Here is a 21,300-nt window from a genome sequence, read left to right as displayed (position 1 = left end):
ATATCTGTTTCTTCAAATACAGTTTGTCCATTTCTGAAACTGAATGCACACTGAATTCGGAACACTAAACTTTCAAGAATGGTTTCTTCAATTCCTTACAGAAGTTAAAAAAAAAGTATTTTACTTACAGGTAGGTGCATGTGTGTGCTCGCACACATACAGTAGCATGCTACTCTGTGATAATTCAGAATTTGATTGAACTGTCGTTCTGCTTTGAAGTTTAGAAAACACTGAAATACAAACATGCTTTCATTTGTTTTTATTACATTTTTTCAATTATTAAAGAGAATTTCTTTACAACATACATTTAGCTGTGAATCAGATGTTAAGAAGGTGAAGAAGGGGAAGTCTGTGACATCACAATATTTTACAAAAATCAAGAGTCTGACTTAGTTGCTTCTAGCAGTGTATAGCAAGGGTGAAAGACGAAGGCACACTAAGGGACTCATGGCCTATGAAGATGCCATTGACACTGTGGGCAGTATCTCTGGTAATCTGATAAACATGTTGATTCAATTCAAAATGAGTGTCCCTATATTAAATACCTGCTGCTGTTTTAAGGCTGTGTAAAAACACCACCAAAACAACCCAGACCTAATTAAGAAATAAATTTGGATGAACTAGTAAAGGTTAAACAACTTGACCCCTTTCGACTGTGAAGAAGCCACTTATTGATTTAATTCACTTTGGTTGTTTGATGAAAATCAGCCAATTCTCCACAATTGATAGTAAAAAGCAGATTTAGTTGAAAAATAGAGTATGAGGAAGCAAGTAGGTGCATACACCCTTGTTACACACTTTTACCTAGCTGATCTAAATTATCTATCTAAATGCTAAACACTACCTGATGAGCAGTCCTTCTGTCCATTTGGGGAGAAAAAGGGGAGATTGAAAATTAGGTATAAAAAATTGAAATAATACAGATTAGTACATAAAAATAATCCCTACAGCATGTTGATATAGATATTTAATAGATTAAAACATGCTAATCTGGTTGAATAAAAAAAGCAAAAGAACCAAATATTAAAACCAGCTGTCCAATGAATTCTTTTCTGGGAGAAAAAACCTTTTGGTTGCCCTTATTTTGCAGCTTTTCATTGTTGCAGGAACCAGCCTGCATCTACTGCCTGGTTATTGATTTCTATAATTTACATTATAAATGTCATGGTGCCCTTTCATCTACATTGCAGCCAATCAGATAGTGTTTCATATATCAGTGCATCACACAAAAGAGGCCATAGTAAGAACTCACATCTCTCATTCTTTAACAGCAAAGAAGACAAAAAAACAGGACTCAATGATTAAAAAAATGCCACCCACAGCACTGTCTACACTGCCAGCACAACAAGGGGTTTGTTCAAGAGCAACGTTGGCACAATTAGAAATGAACCACGATGAAGGGTGTGGTGCTACCCCCAAATATTTCTAGGGATCAGAGTTACAACAATAACATCTACATTCTTTTATTTGCTTTAATCAGACAAGGGAAAATAATTTAATTGTTAAAAAAAACAACTGAAATTGAAAGGAAACTTATTTAACAGCTAAAGAACTATGCACAACTCAGGGTGTAAGGCACAAATTTACATGTGGAAGAAAAAACAGGCTATTCACAGATGTATTCCAACTAAGAACCCGTGTGATAAGACTACAAATTATGCATTTTAATAGCTGGCATATAAATGTTTTTCACACCTTTAGTTTTGCGTGGTATTCTTTCCATTTTTTGTTTGCATTTTTACATGCAAATGTGAAATGAGATGGCACGTCACAAGCCAATGCCTTTTCAGAAAGTATCAACTACTGACAAAAGCCATATTACTGAATGCTGACATCAATGGTGTGATAAATGTGCAGTTTACGAGTTCCTTTTGTAGTTTGTTTTACGTTTCAACCTTGGAGTTTTTGCTTACTGACGATCTCAGATCCAATCAGCAGCCACCTGGCACAATTAAATAAATATTCCCCCTTTTTCAGAAAATTCATGTGTGTAGGAAAGTCCAAACAAAGTTCAAGAAACCAGCTCCACACAGTTAGTGGACCCATTTGCTAAAAAATAAACATTGACTGGCTCCAGTTAATTGACTTTAAATAATTTCACACTTGATTAATTGTCTCAAGAGATTTTTGTAGCCTCAAAGGCAGTCTTTTTTCTTTTTTTCAAAAGCACTTAAATAATAAATACAAGGAGCTATTAGTGTTAACAGTCATGTGTTATTCAGTAACCAGTAGCAGATTTTTCAGGCCAAAGCCTGGACCAAAGCAGCACTTGATTGCGATGACCAATTGGTGTAACACTGAGAGGCGTTTCACAGTTATCTGCACACAGTAAACGTAAGCCATTGTTTAAAGTCTGAGTCAGCTTTGTCAATGCACTTTTCTCCTCTCTTCTCACTGAGCTGAGAGCGAGCTGTACAGTACAAGAGTGATTACACATTCAATGCAACATTGTGCTTTTGGCCTGTTGTTACAAAATTTCCATTGGGTTGCTGTATAATGCTTTGCTGCCATCTCTTACAGCATTGAAGGATGACGTGGCTTATTTTTTTGTTGTTGTTGTTCTTTTGTTTCATCGTAGTTTGTAGGTTTCAACAGAAAATATTCCACTTTTCCCAGGGAATGAGACCAAACATCCTGAGCTCAACAACAGCCTTTTTTTTCCTAAAAAAAAACCTTTTGTTGCATTTGCTGTACACAGACAAGAGACAGTAAAGTCAATGCAGTTGCGTTCCCTGTCTCTCAGGTGGTAATTATGTACATGCATCATTTGGATTGATGTTTGCTGAAAGGGGAACTAATGAGGGTTTGGGTGGTACATCAGGCTTTAAGGAAGGTGTGCGTTTCACCCCCGTCCTGGGCAGAGAGCTGTATGAGCTCATGCTTGGCTGTCTGGACACAGTCACAGCCTGTGCCTGAGCATTCATATGTATGGAGTCCACTCTCTGTGGAGCAGGAGGTGGGTTTTCCACCCTGTTGAAACTGTGGTTTCTAGATAAGTGTGAAGAATTTGAGGAGTTAGTGTTGTGCTTTTTGAGAGCAGATCCTTGATGGCTTTTCTGCTGAGAGCTTAATGGGTACCCCCTCTTGTAATCGTGGCCATATGCAGAGGAATGCACTTCTAGACGTTTTCCCATCTGAGGTACTCCAGTGGGAGGCCCCAGGGATGCTTCCCTCTGGGGAACTCTGGGAGGGATGGCGTCGTTTTCCACTATATTTAAGCCATGGCATGGGCTCTTACTGCCTAGGTGTTCTTTAATAGCCTTATATTCCAGTGTGGCACTCTGGTCTTCCATGGCAATCTGGTTCATCTCAACCCTGTGGGGCTGGTCCACGTATTCATGCTGATAAGACTGCTGGGTGATGGGGAGGACCACCACGCTGGGGATGTGCCCCGGAGACGCCCGCAGCGGGAGATCCGTGGGGATGACCGGAGAAGCCATCGGAGCCAAGTCTTTTGTGCAGGCATTGATCAGGTTTTGGTTTCTCTCCCATTCACGGCTGCCGCGGCTCGGCTTCCGCTTCTGTTGTAAGGTAGGCGTGGACTCGGGAGTGGGCAGCGCAGTGAGGTCTAAGTGATGCTGATCAGCTTTAATCAGCATTTTCACTGTGCCATTGGGCGTCCCCATCTTGCCGTTATGCATCAGTGGGGTGAGGATAGCTTCGGGCTTGGGCTCCTTTGCCTGGGTCTCGAACAACCCTGTGAGTTTGGTGACACTGTTCATCGACCCTCTTCTTGAGTGCACCGTTTCTTTGTCTTTCCTCCGGACCATCTCCACATCCCTCCTCCGATGGTCACACACACAGTAGACGATGATTCCGGAGAAGATGGCTCCCATTACAAAAGCCAGGATGACTGCTATCGCCAAGAGGGTGACAGGAACGAGCTGATCACGACCCTTCTGGTAACTCTCTCGTATCACGCCTGTAAGAAAGTTAATACCTTTAATAACACTTTGCAAGAGAACACATTTGTTTATACTTCAACAGAAAATCCATACTACCTCTTAGTATAACTTAAGAACACTTGGCATCGCTAACTCGGAAATCCCCATTATTCTTCACTAATACTTAATACTTGTTGAAAGGCATTTTACATAGAGATCCAGTTGGTGTAAGCTTACAGAAGTACTTAGACCTGTTCCTGCAGATTTAACTTCACAGGAAAAAAGCTATAATTAAGACTTAAGAACCTACCCACATGACTTCTAATGATTCTAAAAAACATTTAACAAAGAACTTCTGATTAATGTTGTGGGCTTGGAGCAGCTGTGCTTTCAAAGGGTGGTCTACTTAAGCTACTTTGAGTTTGATGGGGGTCAAGGTTAACTGAGGAGGAGGTTAGGACTAGCAGTTGGTGCCATGTGCTTTTGAAGAATTACTCAGATGTGCTCAATAATTTAGAATTGTATCTATTTCTCATTTTTTTATTAACTGGAAGTACCTGCACAGAAAATGCATCAGTATCTTTAAATGAAAATTGTTGGGATCGTTAATCATCTTGTTGGGAAATATAAATCTGTTGACATACATAGTAATCTAATGTTTTGATTGTAATTAAAACAAATTTGTAGCAGCAGCTAAGTATCAGCTTTATAATAAAAAATAAAAAATAAAGTCTATTACTGGTCTCAGTTGTTGGAGATTGTGATTTTTATAAATTGTAGCATGATTGAAACTGAAATATGAAAAATATTTTGACTTACTGAGTAGAGAATGTGAATATACCAAGATAATTCTGCCATTTATCTTAAAAGAACAAATGAGAACAATATATTCCACAGAGTGTTATACTGTACTCATTTTATATAAGACAAAATATATATATATATTTTAGAATTCACAATGATTACTATATTGTACAGTAACTCGATTTTTAAACTTTGGTTAAAAAATTCAAGATACTCTTTATTACCATAAAACATTATTACCTCAATTCATTACAGTATTTTGAACATTACAAAAACAATTTAATATTTACTAAAACAGGAAAAATACAGTTATATTTCATTACAGAGGTAGGTACCGCTGACCAGGATGTTGGAAACACATAAAAAGTTGACCAGTTTAGGAAGAGAATCCTCTGAGTTGGTTCAGTTAATTAATGATTGGTTATCCCTGATATAAAGCTGCTTTTGTTTTTCTGTTTCTAGTGCCTATTCAAAATACAGAGAAAACTTTTTCAATGAGGTTGAACCATATGTCATGGCATCTATTTTGATGATTATACTTCACACGTTCCATAGAAAGAAAACTCGTTTCCGGGAATGTCGATCTGGTGGTTTGCTAAACTTAAGTTAGTGAGAAGCTAACCTGCCATGACTTGACAATGTCAGTCTTTACTTGAGAGGGATACTGTTAAGCCCTTTGACCCTGAGTCCATTTATTTGGTGCTTGAAGAGATTATGTCTATTTTTTTTTCTAGCTGGATATTTCTGGCAAAATCTGTTTAATGCTAAAAATATTTACATGAAAAATATTTTCATAAGAGAGAGACCTCTCATACCATTACACATAACAAATGGTCACCTTCTTTGACATTTAGGTTTTCATCTGCGTCCAGTCAGTAACAGAATGACATGCATGTGGAGAGTAAGTATCTGCTTATTTTCAAGGCTATCATCAGATTTTGTTTAAATAAACTGCATGTCCTTTTTGTATTTTGGCATGGGAAAACATTAACTAAATAGCCTCTAAATAGAAGATGTGGTGAATGTGTGGATGGAGTAAGTTTTTAACTCACACCTGCAGTTAAGGGATACTATCTTGCTCTTTACCATATTGACATCACTAATAGAAGGATGCAGATCATTGATCTGCTCATTTTATCTGTGTTTGATTGATCTAGGAGCTGCCATGAACTGGAAATTACAAGGGAGACCTGATTATCAGGGAAGGCCTAATCTGTAGAAAGAAAAATGCCAGCAAATTCTTTGATTCATCAGAATGTAAACAGTGCAGAAGGCTATTCACTGAAAGGGCCAATCACTCATCCCACAATCAGTCACTCAGTTCTCTGCTTCACTGGACTGAATGATAATAGTCAGTATCAGCTAAAGTGGACAACTTACCTACATGATTAAAAAGCCTTGTATAATCTTGTCAAAGAAGCTAGCAAAACTGAGTTAACAAGACAATATATATACAGTGAAGTTTTTAAGGCAGCAATTTGTTTCTCTGATATTCATCCAACAAATTTGCTTAATTGTTTTCTATGAAAATTAGACCTAAGCCATTTTTGCATCTATGGTCTAATGGATAGAACAAGATGTTTTTAATAAGTGTTCAATGTAAACAATAGGTTCAATGCAAACAAAGTATTTTTCTAAATAAAGACCTGATTTATTTCAACCCACGTAAATTATAAAACCAAACATTTTGGAAACGTTTAGATGTGATCTCAAGTTACTTACACTGCTTCTGATTTGTTACAGATATAAAGCTTGAAAATGAAGCTGCTGAATCCCGAGGATTTTGGTTTTATTGCCCTTTTTATGTAAACACCGTTCTTTATACATTTGATTAAAGTTTTAACCTTAGGAGGACTTCAGAATTTATAGTCTAAACACGTACTATCATTCAATGACATACTCGCTATATATTCTGAGCCATACATAGAACTGTGAATGCTCATTTAAAGCAGTGCCCCTCTGTATTTATTTTCTCCACATATTATCTTTAAGGGATAGAATTTCACATTTTGGAATGATAAACTAGTGAATGTGACGGCAAAGTTTTAAGCCTGTCAAAGCCCAAGTTCATAATGAAGAAATAAGAGTCCTGTGGTGCCCATGGCAATATTTATCTTTGCTGGAAAGAATAAGTGGAACAGTGCAATAAGGATCAATGCTCTAGGGTAAATTCAAGCAACGTTCTCATTATGGAAAAGTGAAAGAAACATAAAATTTACCTAGAATGACTCTGGAGATCTTAATCTTTCACTTACTAAGTAAATTGTTTCTCATCTAAGCTGCAGATGTAGACACAACAGTCAGATCTTAAGGCCACCCAAAACTATAACTAAACATAATATTATTATGTCTTAGTTCTGAGCCTAAGAAGGAGTACTCAAATGGTTTATTTTAAGCATAGAAGATTGTTAGGATTTTCTGTTTTATGGATGCATGAGCAAATATGATCAGATAGGTATAATACTTCCAGCCTATCTGAAGCTCAAAGTAAAGTACAAGCAATTCACATCCTACTTATTTTTGTGAAATATGTTCTGGGGAATAAACTTTCTTTTGCAGGCAAATAACTTCAGCATATGCATGAACATTGATTCATAAAATGTCTACTGTATGCAGAAACAGCTAAAGGTTTCTGAGCTCTTTTAAGTTTTACCTGATGTAAACTGCTTTTTTACAACAAGGAACCAACACTCACAATTATTACTCTCATTTTCAATTCCTGTGTCAGCATTAAACAAGCATTTAAGACCATTCCCACATCTCTTCAGACCAAGGTCACCCATGCTTAGTACAATATATATCCCCTGATTAATCCTTCGTGGGCATGCAAACAAAATACAGAGACCTTTCTATATTTCAATCCCTTGACTTCATCCTTACTCATTACAACAAATACTATTCCCTTTGTCTTTGGGGACTTCAAAGTAGACATTTTATAATGGTAGAGGTTCCATCAAGGCTGTTAACTTTGATCTACTACTTTAAGACTAATGAATTGGAAGGCATTGTTTGAAAAGAAAGAAAGAATTCAATGCTCCAGTATAATCTCCCAAATAGAACAAGTACATTTTGTTTGTAATTCACCATTAGAGCTAGATAAAAAGATAGATGGATAGATACTGAAATGATTCACAATTAAATGGACAGAAAACAGAGGGTTTTAAGTGTTCAATAAGGTTTTGTGAATTTGATTTGAATCCAAAACCATATAGATGGTAAAAAAGTAAAATAAAATTATTCTATGAAAAGCCCCAATAAGAAAAGCCATTAAGGCTCTAAGAAAACTTGTTTACAATCCTGGACCCCAAAATGTTTCGTGTTGTGTAAGACTTCTTTTAAATTCATGAAACTGAATGGCAGCAATGACAACATGAAATTCTTCAGTATGCCAATCCACTAAAAAATATACTTAACCAAAATACTGATTTAGCAACATATGATTTTAGGTTCCTGTGCATTAGATTCTGCAATGTTTAGACAAAATCTCCATTATTTTGCTGTTCTATCTCTAGCCTTTCTCACTTTTAGTCTCTGTCCAGACTCTGTCCGGGTCAATGGGAACTTTGCCCAAAATATGATTGGATAATGACATGACTCTTCATGATGTCATGCACACTTAACAGCTCCAGCATAGTCTTAAGGCATGGGTGTCAATGAGGCTTGCGGGCCTGGTCTGGACTGCCAAGCCAATTTGTTTGGCCCAAGTGGAAGTTGCGGGCAGAGCTATCGGCTGGGATTCAATTTGTATCTTTTCAGAGCCCACATAGCCTACACACAAGTGCCCTTAGTGATGTACAGTAGCTGTATAGTTGTGCATGCACTGCACTCCCTGTGGTTCTAAAATCACTGTCCATTCCTGGCCCCCATGTTTGATGCTGTTACAATGAGTTTGACAGGGGCATGTCTTTATATGAAAACAGGGAAAAGGGGAAAAATTGACATCTGTGAGACCTGAGCACACACTTTCTCTTAACTCCAAATTTCAAGCCTGACAACTTTTGGCACCCTTTGTCTTACTGAAACTCTTATGATCTCAAAAGGATGTTTTGTTTCCAAAAGATGACATAGTTGTTAAAGTGAATTTATTGCTGTTTTAATATAACTTATATCTAGGAGATTTGTAAGTGTTCTGTGTTCTGCAACTTTCGTTGTTTGTTTCAGTCAAGCAACATCCTTCTAACTTTACATTTTGTTTATTCTGTTTACAAGTCAAAACTCTTAAAATTAATAACAAAAACAAGGCAAACCGCTTCTCACTTGCCATCACAGCTGTTTGTAAAACTTTATAATTTAGCCAAGAGGCTGTATAACATGCATTTCAGTCCTGCAGTTTACCAATTTATATATATGCACCATCCCATGGTTTACAATGGTAAATTAAGTTTCCATTACTTTATATGTAAAAGCTTACGACTCATTTTTGAGATCTAGAACTTTGCCAAATATTACTCATTGTTACCTCAAAAGTACTGAATCACCAAAGAACATTCTTGGGTGTGTATAACGATTGGCCCATCTAACTTAGTCCTGTAGTTAAGAAGACAAATAAGTACTGTGAACAACAGTACTGTGCAGCTCAATTCTAGACTTTCGAACCCTCTTCTTTCACAATGCCTTCTGTCTGTTCTACAGCCAGGGGAAATGTTTCTTTGTTATTTTATCAATTAAAATTAAATGGATTTTGCTGACATGATGTTAAAAATAAGGAGGATGTTTGATTATAAAAATCACTTAGACAAAACTGGAAGTAGCTACAAAGAAAACAGCTGTTGATGTGAAAATTCTTACATCTAGTGACTGAAAAGCAAGTGGTGGGTTATACAGTTGTACATTTATTTTCACCAGTTATTGAAATGCCCTGACAATGTTACTTTCAGTACAGATTTACGTGGTGTACAAATATCACAACAATGATGTTTTAAATAATTAAGGTTAATAACGCAAAACAAATCTCATACTCAGAGGGTAATGAGTACATTTTCCTAAACTGACATCTAGTGAATATGTAAAGCCTTCTAATTGAATTTAAAAAAGGAGGTATATCATTGTGATAAACATTACAAAATGATAATACAATAAATAAAACTATATAATGGTTGTGTTTAATTTTAATAATTTCTGGTTCACTTGAAGTAGATATAAACAAATCTGGCCACAACAGCAAATGCGTTTGACACACCTGTCTTAAAGCAGCATTTCAACAAAAAATCTATAATTTTAATAAATGAGAAACTTCACATATGTAGGAATCTATGGTAGAACGAGTGCTCATTCATTTCACAAAACTGCATCATCCTGGAGCTGAAGAAGTCAAACAAAACAAAACCTTTGTTTCTTCTGATGACAGACACTAATAGAGAATTTTCTACACATTTATGTGTAGACTACAAGAGGTGTAGTGACAAAGTAAAGATATTGAAGGAAAGGAGGAGATATTGTTTTTTATTTGACATTATTACTTCTGCATGTGAACAGAACGTACAAAATCAGTAAAATGAAGGATACACTGTTCAATGGAGAGAGGTCTCTGAATTGCTGAATATTGTTCAGACAATGGTTAAATATTAATAAATAAAGAAATTAACCTAAAAGAAACCCACCCTTTCTTAAAATGTTTACAAACCTGACTTATTGTAGCTTCATTCTCATTTTCCTCCTTAGCTATATATTAAGTATATACGGTATATGGGCCCGAATTCACGTACTGCTTTAATGTTTCTTTGTGAATACACATGTGTTTCTGCTATTCATTTGTATACCTGATTTTACAATTCTTATCTACACTTTCCACCTTCCTGTGAAGCACATTTTTTAATGACATATTTAAAAACGTTATTTGGCATATTGCTGAAGCTGTGCAATCACAGACTCCTTTCCAGATCCAGTTATCTTTTACTCATTGAGTTTCTGTTTGAGATTTATAGAATGACAGGTTCATCAGTATTAGCAGCGGTGTGTGAAAGCAATCTTTATCAATTCCTCGATTCCTAAAATTCCCTAAATTGTTTGTGCCCTGATCACTCGCATTAACTGTTTCCTAACCCCTGTTTCCTCTGAGACTTGTAAATCTGTCCCTTTGACTAAAACAATCTATATCACCCTTGACATCTTTTTTTTTCCAAATGTTTTCAAATGTCACACAATTAGCAACCTTTTGGCTTGGGAGTACTGAAATAATAGATCAAAGCCACTTGGTATCTCCCTTTCTGTTCCACAGATCTAAATCACAGAGAACCATGATATCATTGGTATTAACTTTCATAATGACCTGTTAATGGTAGGTGACCTATCAAGAAATGTAGGTCACAAATCATGCTCATTTGTAGGAAAAATAGAGCTAAAATTGTAAGTTGAAAACTTCATACTTCTGATTCCAAGAAAATAAAATTTATAGTATTTCTGCAAAATAAGAAATCCAGTACTAAGACTGGCTCATGTTTATTCTTCTCATTCTTGGATTTCACCCAAGCACATTTTTATATACACTGTTCAGGAGCAGTGTCAAAAATATGTGCAATTTAACTGCACATCAGAAAGCAATTATGTTCCATATATCACAGACATGACATTTTATTTAATATGACCTGAACATGGCCAAAAACACAGGATTATCATACAAGAACTGAAAAATAAACCTTCTGAGATATTCAAAGATTAAAGCAACTAAATCATCGTCTCTGAAAAGTTTCTTGATTCTTACATTTTCTTCTTATAGTATGGTTTACGTTCTGCTATTTGTTTGAAGAAAGATCAGGACATGATATGCAGTCAAGCAAAAGACACGGCATACTTGTCAATCAATTGTTTTGCTGGTGTTTGACAAAGTCAACACTATAGTTAAAGACTCCAGACGACATGCTGGGTGACAAAGAGAAGTCTACAAAATAGAAATATATACATGGATGACCACAGGATGAGGGAAGGGAAAAAAAGAGCAGGAGAGATTTCATTCCCCCGGACAAGAAAGAGATACAACTTTGTTAAACCAGTACAGATGCTGCATCAATATGGTTAGTAATACAATTGCACTACATAAGGTAAAGCCTTGGAACATTCCATCTCAACAGATGAAATGTCCTGTGGAAGGGAGACTAATTACAATGGTAGCAGATGGGGGAGGGAGGTTTAGTTAGGTGGGGGAATGTGACTGGAAATCACTGTAAAAAAGCACAACACACATTAAGATTTGCTCCGGAACAACAATGCTCAAATATACTTTGAAAACCACACCATGCTGATGATAAATCTAATGACTAAAAATGCACTATAACAATAATAATAATAATAATAATAATAATAATAATAATAATAATAATAATAATAAACAAGAAACCTATTTTTTGTGGAAAGTAAAATATTAATTTAGATTGCTATTTTAATCTGAATGACAGGACATCAGGACATCCCACTAAGTACTCTCAGTTTAGTTTTCTGGAGTTGGGGGTCCTCTGAACAACATGTTAGGAAATTAGCCAGGGTGTCTATGTCATTCCCTTTCATTTTTTGTGAAAAACCTCACCACAACAAGGTGGTGAAAAGAAATCAAACAGCAGCATGCAACTACTTCTAGGTACTTTGGAGTTCCCAGTTTGGGTGTTATCTGTTTACAAACTATGCTGGCTTAGAGAGATTAGAAGTCTAAGGTTCTCATGGTTTGGTGGTTTTCAGAGTACATTAAGCAAAGGTAGAACTGGAAATGTGTCATAACCACATGCACCTACTAGCTGGAAGACAAGTCTTTTAAGTTTACTTCCAGGATAAGATTGTCTGGATGAAAGCACACAGAAGTGAGATCACCAGGGGAACAGCTTTCCCACAGAAAAAAAAACAGGGTTGATCGGAATATACAGTGCTTATGAAACACAAAGGGCTGAAAGCAGGGGAGTCTATAAAGATACCCCAAAACAGCAAGAAGAAAGCCATGCAACACAACTCCAAAACAGCAAAATTATATTTCCAACAAAATGCTCACTGCTAATTAAATCAAACACACATATGTGTACAAATTGAAAAGTTTTGTTCTAAATAAAACAAAATAAGAGTAGGCTTTATTTTAAAATGTGAGACCCCCCCATTGCCTTTACCTAAATGATGTGTGAAGCATGAATTTGAATCGGTAATGGCAAAGGGGAGAATAATGCATCACATTAATGCAGTATATCCATGCAGTCACCTCTGCCACCATTGCTTCCTGTCTCTAGGTGTACTGCTTCCAGCCTTGTCAATAATAACTTCGCCTCTGGAGCTTGGGAGATTAAACTGACCCCGTTAAGTAATAAGACCCTTGTGCCATTCTTTATCCCAGAAGAGATTGCAATCGACTGATGCCCAACACATCACCCAAAGTGAAACTGATGAAGCTCAGGTCACTTCAGATGATCTCATACATAGAAGTCAGTTTAATTGCATCACAGTTCAAGGAGATGTGTATTACACATGCCAAGAGAGAGAGAGCTTCTTTTGTCTGTCCTTCCCCTTGCACCTATTTTGGCAGATTGTAATTTTTATGATTATTAATGAGCAGATATCATTTTAGCCCTAAATTGCGTTCCTAAACAATTAAGGAAATGTAATTTACAAGCTTCCCCACAGAGGCATTTGATTTTTTCTACTGAAATTTATTCGTGGTAAAACCATTCTGTTATATGACTTTGAATAACCCATTTAGCAACAACCTTAGTCTCTACACTGCAGCTGCTTCATTGTCTATGCCTTGACTTGACCTTGGGTGGACTGAACTTTTATGATGGCAATGTTGCCAATAGAAGGGTCTAGCCTGATAGGTTATTCAATGTCCTGTAAAAAATGAGATCAAGATGGCATAATCTTTTAAAAGAAGCTAAAAACAATTTAGCCAGACTTGAACTGGAATCAGCTGGGTACTAAATTCCTTTGTAGGCATAAAGGTTTTCATAGAAACAAGTGGGCTACAGTATTCTTGGATGCTATTATACTAAAACCATATTGGTTCAGCTGGAAGCAGTTACACTGTAATTCTATTCCCAACCACAGGAAAATAATATTTTTATTCCAAGGCCTTACCATTGGTATCGTGATGATTATGGGGCGAGCCTGCCATGTATGGGTCCTTCTTGTCAGAGGGGGCTCCGGTATCTTTTTGATCAAGCATTCGCCCCCGATCCTCAAGTATCTCTTTGGCTGGTGTGTGGGAAGTGGTGAGAAAAGGAAAGCCTGTGTGTCCTATTAGTGCCAGAAACACAACAGAGGTTGCAATATGAACAGCAAGACATTTCATGATTTTATTATAGAAACCTTCTTTTACACGCTGCTGGACAAGAACACTGTGGTACCCCCGACTGAGAGGATACTGCAGTACGCGTGCTGCATGGAATAACCTTACCTTCAAAACAAGCTCCTTTCCTTTTAGGAATTCCAATAGAAATCTAGCAACTCAGTTCGCCAGTTGGATTTAGTGCATTTTGCAACCTTTTAAAAGTAGTTTTTAATTCAAATTATTATTTCTCGTGGGGAGCTGCAACAGTGTATCTTGGTTGAAAGGAAACAGGTAAAAATTCAACTTCACACAGAAAAGTAGAAAGAAAAACCAGATTGTTTTACGCCTTCAGGTGAGAGGAAGCACATCTCATATGTGCAATTAAGCTGAACTGCTGAAACACTGAGTTTTACATTTCTACTTTTCAGTGTGGAATTAACTTTTAGTCATTCCATTATTATTATTCTATCAATACATATTGCAAATGTAGAGTGTTTAGGGGATGTGAATGAAGAAACAAACTATACAACTTTCCAACACAACTCCAGTCTTTCTGTCCCTAGACCAATGCTATTTTAAACTGTAATATTTTGAATGAAATGTTACATAGATTTTACTAAAGCAGAAAAGTCTAGGTTTTTTTTTTTTGGACTACAGATGAGTATTCTATTTTGAGTTAGATGCCAAATTATTAATTTAGAAAGAAATAGAAAATAAATTATTTATCCTAAAAGGCAATTTTCACAGAATCTAAAAGCATAAAGTGAAGCCTTTGATGGAAAAGGGGACACCGAGCTCCAAAGAGACAAACTGCATACTGATCAATCCTTTTGTACTTTATGGTTTTCACAATAAACCAATTCTAACAAACCACCCTATGTGAAAAATGGTCCTTTGAAGCCAGTGTTGTTAGCTTTGGTTCTACCAAGCACTGCACTCCTCCAGACTGCAACTCCTAATCATTAAAATGATTTATTTAACAATGTACCGCAGGCTGAAAGATTAGTGTGACAGGGCTATTTTATAATTCATTATCAGCCCTGACAGGAAGTCAGTTTTCAAGCACATGACATTCATACTAAAAAACGGATGCCTAATTTCGATAAACAAACGGTTTGCTTCTGGATCACTTATCCTTAAGGCAAATAAAATGGAGACACAGTAGAGGAATTTTAACAACTAGGTAATACTGCATCAGTTGTAATCTGATGGTATATACATTATATTAATTAAAATATAATTTACTTTAAAATAAAAATAAATTCATACAAATATTTACTTCCAATCAGGGGAGTGTTGAGTCAAATTTACAAGATAAACTTAACTATAAAGAAACATAAAATATATTTGGTAACTACAAATAATCTTTGTTTCTGGAAAGATTATGTATTTTGACGCTCAAGGATGATGCTTTATTATCATTTACCATGAGCTATATAATAAAAATATTAACATTACCTTAATGTTGTGGGGACTTGTAATACTTTTTTCTAACTCAGCATTTTCTGTAATTGTAAATATAATGTGCATACTTATAACTGCATAGCATACTCTTAAATTTACCACCTTTATAAAGCAAAACATAAGAGCTGCGTAAGACAATTCTTCTGGTCAGTGCTACATTTACAGTTTTAGAAAATGTCCCTTTATAGAAAGAATTCAAGAACAATAAGGAGACATGGTTCCAGAAATGTAAACAGCCCTGTGCAATTTTAAATCTGCTCTGTGATTTTCAGTGAAACCAAAACAAGGACAGCAGTTATTGTAGAGATTACATATACTTAAAAACAAAGAATAATGGACCCCAGTAGTGCCACAGGACTTTTCAGTCTTTACCAGAGAAAATGTTTGCATTTTTGCTGAGTGTTTCAGTCCTTCCAATAAGGCAACTTGCCCTCATTCAATGGTGAAAGATTACAAAGTCCTCTGTTACTCACAAAAAATGTAATGATCTATATTCTGTTCTACATTTTTCCAAAAGTGAAAACAAACAAAAATACTTTAGAACCAAGACTTGAGTCTGTTGTTCAAACCAGACTGAATATCACATGTCTGACAAGACTAATGCAAGGTGTTAAGTTTCATCATCGGTCCCAGGTGGAAAATGATGTCACAAATGACAAAAAAACACTTGATTAGTGCGAAAGAGAAGCAAACATTTGTGTCAAACAAGTTGCATTTTGCTTTACTTCATGATTAACACATTGTATTGTGGTTTAATCTATTATTTTTAGGCTGCTGAAAAACAAGTCCATGTTTAGCTTTCTACAAGGGCAGCCACTCAAATTAGCCTTGATTGTTCTTCTAATATGCACAAGTCAGCAAGACCCTAGAGGCCCTGAAGCACCAAGTTCTATCTTATTAACAACTATAGCAACCTAATTAGACAATTAAAGGCCAAGGCAGAATCAATGCTACAGAGGCTAGCAAGAATGCAAAACATGACAAAGAAAGGCAGAAGCAGCTGGGAAAATATACAATATTTGAACTTGTACAAGAGGGTAGCTCTAAGGTCAAAGGGGGTTAATTTCTCTGAGCTAAAACAGCAAGAGAACTAAAGATGTGGGGGGAAAAACTGACCATGCAGAGAGTTTTGAGACTTTTCACGACCTTGAGGACTGGTTGGAATGTCTATGAAAAAAACAAGAAGGGAATTCAACAACATTTATTTTAAGAAAGTAAAAAAAAACTTATTTGTGGAAGATTGCGAAGCCATCTACTGATAAATGCACAATACATTACAGAGTTTGCATCATAGATTAAAAACGGTATGCTAGCTTACCATTCAAAGCCACAAAAGAATCTGTAAGTTAAAAAAATAGAATATCAACACTTGTACATGAAAAAAACATAATAACATCACCAGTGTTATTATAAATACATAAAGTAGAAAGATATTTTCATTTCACCAGCATTATACTAATGTAGGTTTTCTTGAGGAAAATTTTAAAGTTCAACTTTTGAACTGAAATGTCAGGTTTGTGGCTCCCTGCAAGTTCTAAAACTTAATGGCCTTAATATACATCTGTTTTATTAAATCTTGAAGGGCTTTTTTTTGGCAAATTATTCAAACTCCCTAAAAAAGTATTTCTTTAAAAAGATTAATTATGAGTCACCACTAAAAAAATGAAAAAATTAAGTGCATGTTAACATTTCATATTTATAGAAAAAAATATAAAAGAATAAGATACCCATAACAAATGATCTTGACTCGATATTGTTATGGCCTGTTCTGAGATGACTAGACATTTTTCAAGCTATTTCTGTATCTGCTTTTTCGTTTATACATTTTCTGTCAACATAAAGCTGTTCAAGTAATATTGTTCCTACACTGCACAAAAAAGACACTTTGACCCAAGATAAACAGAGGGAAGAAGACTTGCTTACTTTGGCAGTCACCCAGCCCATCTGTGTTGCCGTGCTCAATGTCCTGCTCAAATGCCAATCTGCATAATGAAAGGAGACATCATGGTGAGCATCTCAACTTTCAACAGAAAGGAATACCTAATAGGATAAAGATGGCAAGGCTCGAAAGAATATGTTCAGCTCTTTCACAGTGCCAAAGCCTACAATCCACTGTTTATACAACAAGCCTGGTTTAATAATCACACGTTGCCTCCAATAAGAAGAAACCACTGACAGGAGTTTGACAAAGCAGGTTGTGCATCCAGTCAATGGCCATTTGTTTAAACACTTCACAACTCAGTGAATAGTGAATAGCCTGTGTTAGCATCACCTCACAGTGATCAATTGTCCCCACCTGAGAAATGCATTGTCTTTTAAGGACCAACACGTACAAAATGAATCAGAAATAAGAACAGACCTAGACATTATAGTCCACACTTTCTAAAACAACCTTGTTTTCATTATGGTAATAATAGGCTTTCTGGAAATTAGATGACAACTGAGAGCAGAGAGAAAGAAAGTTTGAAATTTAATAACACTGAAAAAAAATAAATGCAAGTCATTCCTACATGTGAAGTTTCTTCATATGTAATTTGAAAAACTAAGCATTTTCTTTTAGATCTGCTACTCAATTACACAGCTAACATCCATGGCTTCTACTTATTAAGTAATTTGGTTACTCCATTACAGGCATTTGATAATGGGTTATGCAAACCACAGACACCCAATACCTGAAAAAAAAGCTAACCAAACCTTATGCAGTTTTAATCATGAGCATCCTTAGCTATGTATCATTTTACAACCCTAGTCTTTGAGCACAGGAAGTGGTCGAGTTAATGGGGCCCCAAAGACATCTTTGTAATGTTAGTCATTATGACTAAGATGAAGCATACAATCATGAAGTTGTTATAAAGGTTTGCTGTGGGCGTAGCACTGGTGATAAGGGGCCAACCTGTTACTGAAATTTTAACTGGGATTTCAAAAGGGCAATAGGCCAATTATCAGCTACTTCCAGATGGCACCACAGTTCCGTTGAGAATTTTGAAAGGAGCTTAAACGAACATGCTGGCAAAGTGGCCTTTACAAAATTTCCACAGTCTGTTTGAATTAAACCATTTTTTTTCTTTTTCTAAACTTTGGAGTGCTTATGGTCAAATGTTTCCAGCAGCAGACTACAAGCTCAGAGATCATGATTGTTTAATCCCAGCTCACCCACTTAAAAATACTGTAACGTCAAGGTCACGTCACCTCTTAATGCCTCAGTCCACCCAATTCCCAAAACAGACTGAAATGGAAACTCTATCAAAACCATCAGAGCTCTGCTCAGAAAATAATGACAGATTCTGATGAAATACAATATGCTTTGCAGTAGTAGCTGTCCTATTTTTACAATTGTAATAAATATCGATGGCAGATGTTGAACTCCTAATGATTTTTAACTATATGTAGTACTAGGAGGCAGATACTCTTTTAGTGAATAAGATAATATGACGTGTTATAACGGTTATTTCATCCATGTAGGGTGGTAGGGTTAGCATTGACTTACATTATCCATACATCCATTATCTAACTGCTTCATCCAGTACAGGATCGTGGGAGTGCCAGTTCCTATCCCCAGAAGGACACAACTACACAAGACTGGATACACCCTGGATAGGATGCCATTCCATCATGGTGCACACACAGATACAAACCTGCACACACTTGCACCTAGGGGCCACGTTTCCCAAAAGCCAAAAAAACTACCATCGTGTTTTTGGACTGTGGGAGGAAACTGAAGCACCAGGAGAAAACCCCCACGAACATAGATAGCACTCCAGGTCTGGAATTGAATCCAGGGCCCCAGCACTGTGAGGCAGCAATGCTAACTACTGCACCACAGTCCATTCATTTATATTTTTTGAACATTTTCTGTATGTTTAGCAACTTGAAAGAATGCTAGAAATCATTCTTACTATGCTATTATTAATTAATAACAACCTGGCAAACAAACAGCAATGTTCAATGAAATCAAATGCAGTGTGATAGCTCTGTCTTACTTGGTGTCAGGTGAGATGTCTGTGCATGTTTCTTCTTTTACCCATCCGCAATAGGGGTCACGTGATGCAATGCATGCCCTTTAAGAGAAAAGATTTAAATGATCTATGTTTTCAAATTTACATTATAATTACATTGTGTTTTGCAAACTCTATTGATGCACGTTAATTACTTCCATGTTAATACTAGAATTCAAAAGATACATTAAAACCAATAAAAACCTCTTTTCTTGCAGTGTCCTTTAAGACACTGCTTATCATAGCTTTTCAAAACCAATGCACATAAGACAATCTCAAAAACTGAACTACACTAGCCAGTAAGAGGATTTGGAAGGTTTAAAACAATATATATATATGGACTGCATACATACATGTGTGTGTTTGTTCAATTACAGAATAATAGGCAAAAAAAACTTACTTCTTGCATTTGCCATGACGTTCACATCTTGACAGTGGCACTTTCACGACACAAGATGTGAAAGCCACATAAAGGGAACCCCCTTTTTTGTCTAACTGCATACCAACAATTCTCTTGTCCTCCACACCATCAATGCTGCATCTGGCAAAAACAAAAGACATGTGCATGGTAAGGCTGAGCAATTACCTTAGTTTCAGTTTAAAGCAGCAGTAGTTTAAAGATAAATGTTATAGTGCCTCTGCTTGTCAACCTTAATTTCAGACCTTATGCCAAGCTACAAAGAGCTAAGAAACACTTGGACACAAGAGCTTGAAGGCTGAGAGACTAACTTTGATCTTAGGGTAATTTATCTAGAAAAGAGGGAAGTCAATCTACATCACAGTTCTCAATTAGAGCTTACATCTAGGCTCTGTAATACAAAGTCAGCACTCGCCCCAGTGATTCCTCCCTTGCAGAGTCACTTTTACACTAACCGCTAAACCATATGACTTACAGCCAAAGCATTTTTTTCTGGTAAAACAAGAAAGAGCTGGCTTGTCCTTCAGCACACTCTACCATTACTAAAAGCCTTGCACTGTGCGACAACATGCATCTTTTAAATGACCTCAATCAGTTCAAAGTAAAAGTAAAAACCTTCCCTGCATTTATATTTAAATCATTAAAGTTGTAAATGCAAAACCTACCAAGACGACATTTGCTTTTCATTTTAAATAAATCTGTTCTGCATTTGTAAGTATAGCTATCTTCAAGAGGACATTAAAAGGAATGTCTAAGTTGCCTTGAAAGGCCAACACAGTTTCAATGTCTTTTTTCTTGACTAATCGTCTATTAACTATAAGCAGGGTATATATGGAGGAACTACAGAATACAAGTTCCATGAGCTCTCTAATTTACTAACCACTGTATTGCAATGAAACTTGATAAAAATTATTTAAATGAAAGACAAGCCATCTCCTTGGATGACTCTGACCAGGGATCTAATGAGATACACACTTTTCTGGGTTGTAGACATTCAGCTCCTCCAGGAAAAGACTGTCATTTAAGAAACCACTGCTCATTTTGGCCAGGAATTTTAAAATGATCCCCTTCTCTGATCCAAGGAAAACGACGGTGTGATTCTGATAAGGTCCTGCAGCATTATCCACAGCAATGCGGGTCAGTCTGTATCTATAAAGAGACAAAGCAGGTTTCATTGTTTCAGACTGGTTTCATTGTCATTTGTCCAACAGGATAGTACATTTGAAAGGATTTAGACTGCCGATCAGCTCTTTGGTATGGAAATGTGTACAATCTGTAACAAATGGTAAGGTGTGCTATACTTCCTAGACCTTAGGCTTCTCACTTAGACTTCAGGCTTCCACCTAGCTGAAGTTTGAACTGTGGCCTCTAAACCTCCTGTCCTCCTAGTGTTGCAACCTTCAATGAGAAACGCTTCTATAAACAGTTTCATAGCTGATAACATTTATAAGCTTGAAACTTGCATAAAATAGGGTGTACAGATACTACCAGAAGTAACTG

The 21,300-nt window shown here is 36.3% G+C and overlaps 1 protein-coding gene across 5 annotated transcripts in view; it reads right to left on the bottom strand.

Moving 5' to 3' along the window:
• Window positions 1-244: 244 nt before the first annotated feature.
• sema6a (sema domain, transmembrane domain (TM), and cytoplasmic domain, (semaphorin) 6A) overlaps window positions 245-21,300 on the bottom strand; it is an 83,499-nt gene continuing 62,443 nt past the window's right edge. For 2 of the 5 annotated variants that reach the window (XM_088629912.1, XM_088629911.1), the window contains exons 13-20: window positions 20,776-20,949; window positions 19,783-19,923; window positions 19,368-19,445; window positions 17,311-17,369; window positions 16,706-16,726; window positions 16,504-16,554; window positions 13,731-13,889; window positions 245-3,922 (exon numbers count right to left, since the gene is read on the bottom strand). In XM_088629912.1, the coding sequence (XP_088486038.1) occupies window positions 2,751-3,922; window positions 13,731-13,889; window positions 16,504-16,554; window positions 16,706-16,726; window positions 17,311-17,369; window positions 19,368-19,445; window positions 19,783-19,923; window positions 20,776-20,949 (1,855 nt within the window). In that variant the 3' untranslated portion in view covers window positions 245-2,750. The remainder of the gene's footprint in view (window positions 3,923-13,730; window positions 13,890-16,503; window positions 16,555-16,705; window positions 16,727-17,310; window positions 17,370-19,367; window positions 19,446-19,782; window positions 19,924-20,775; window positions 20,950-21,300) is intronic. The other 3 variants (XM_088629914.1, XM_088629913.1, XM_088629915.1) reach the window with 3 other exon arrangements.

This window comes from Lepisosteus platostomus, chromosome 4, assembly GCF_059453375.1.
Source record: "Lepisosteus platostomus isolate fLepPlt1 chromosome 4, fLepPlt1.hap1, whole genome shotgun sequence".
NCBI classification, from domain to species: Eukaryota; Metazoa; Chordata; class Actinopteri; order Semionotiformes; family Lepisosteidae; genus Lepisosteus; species Lepisosteus platostomus.
Note: the sequence above shows the minus strand (reverse complement) of the source record. Positions and strands in the feature narration are given on the sequence as shown.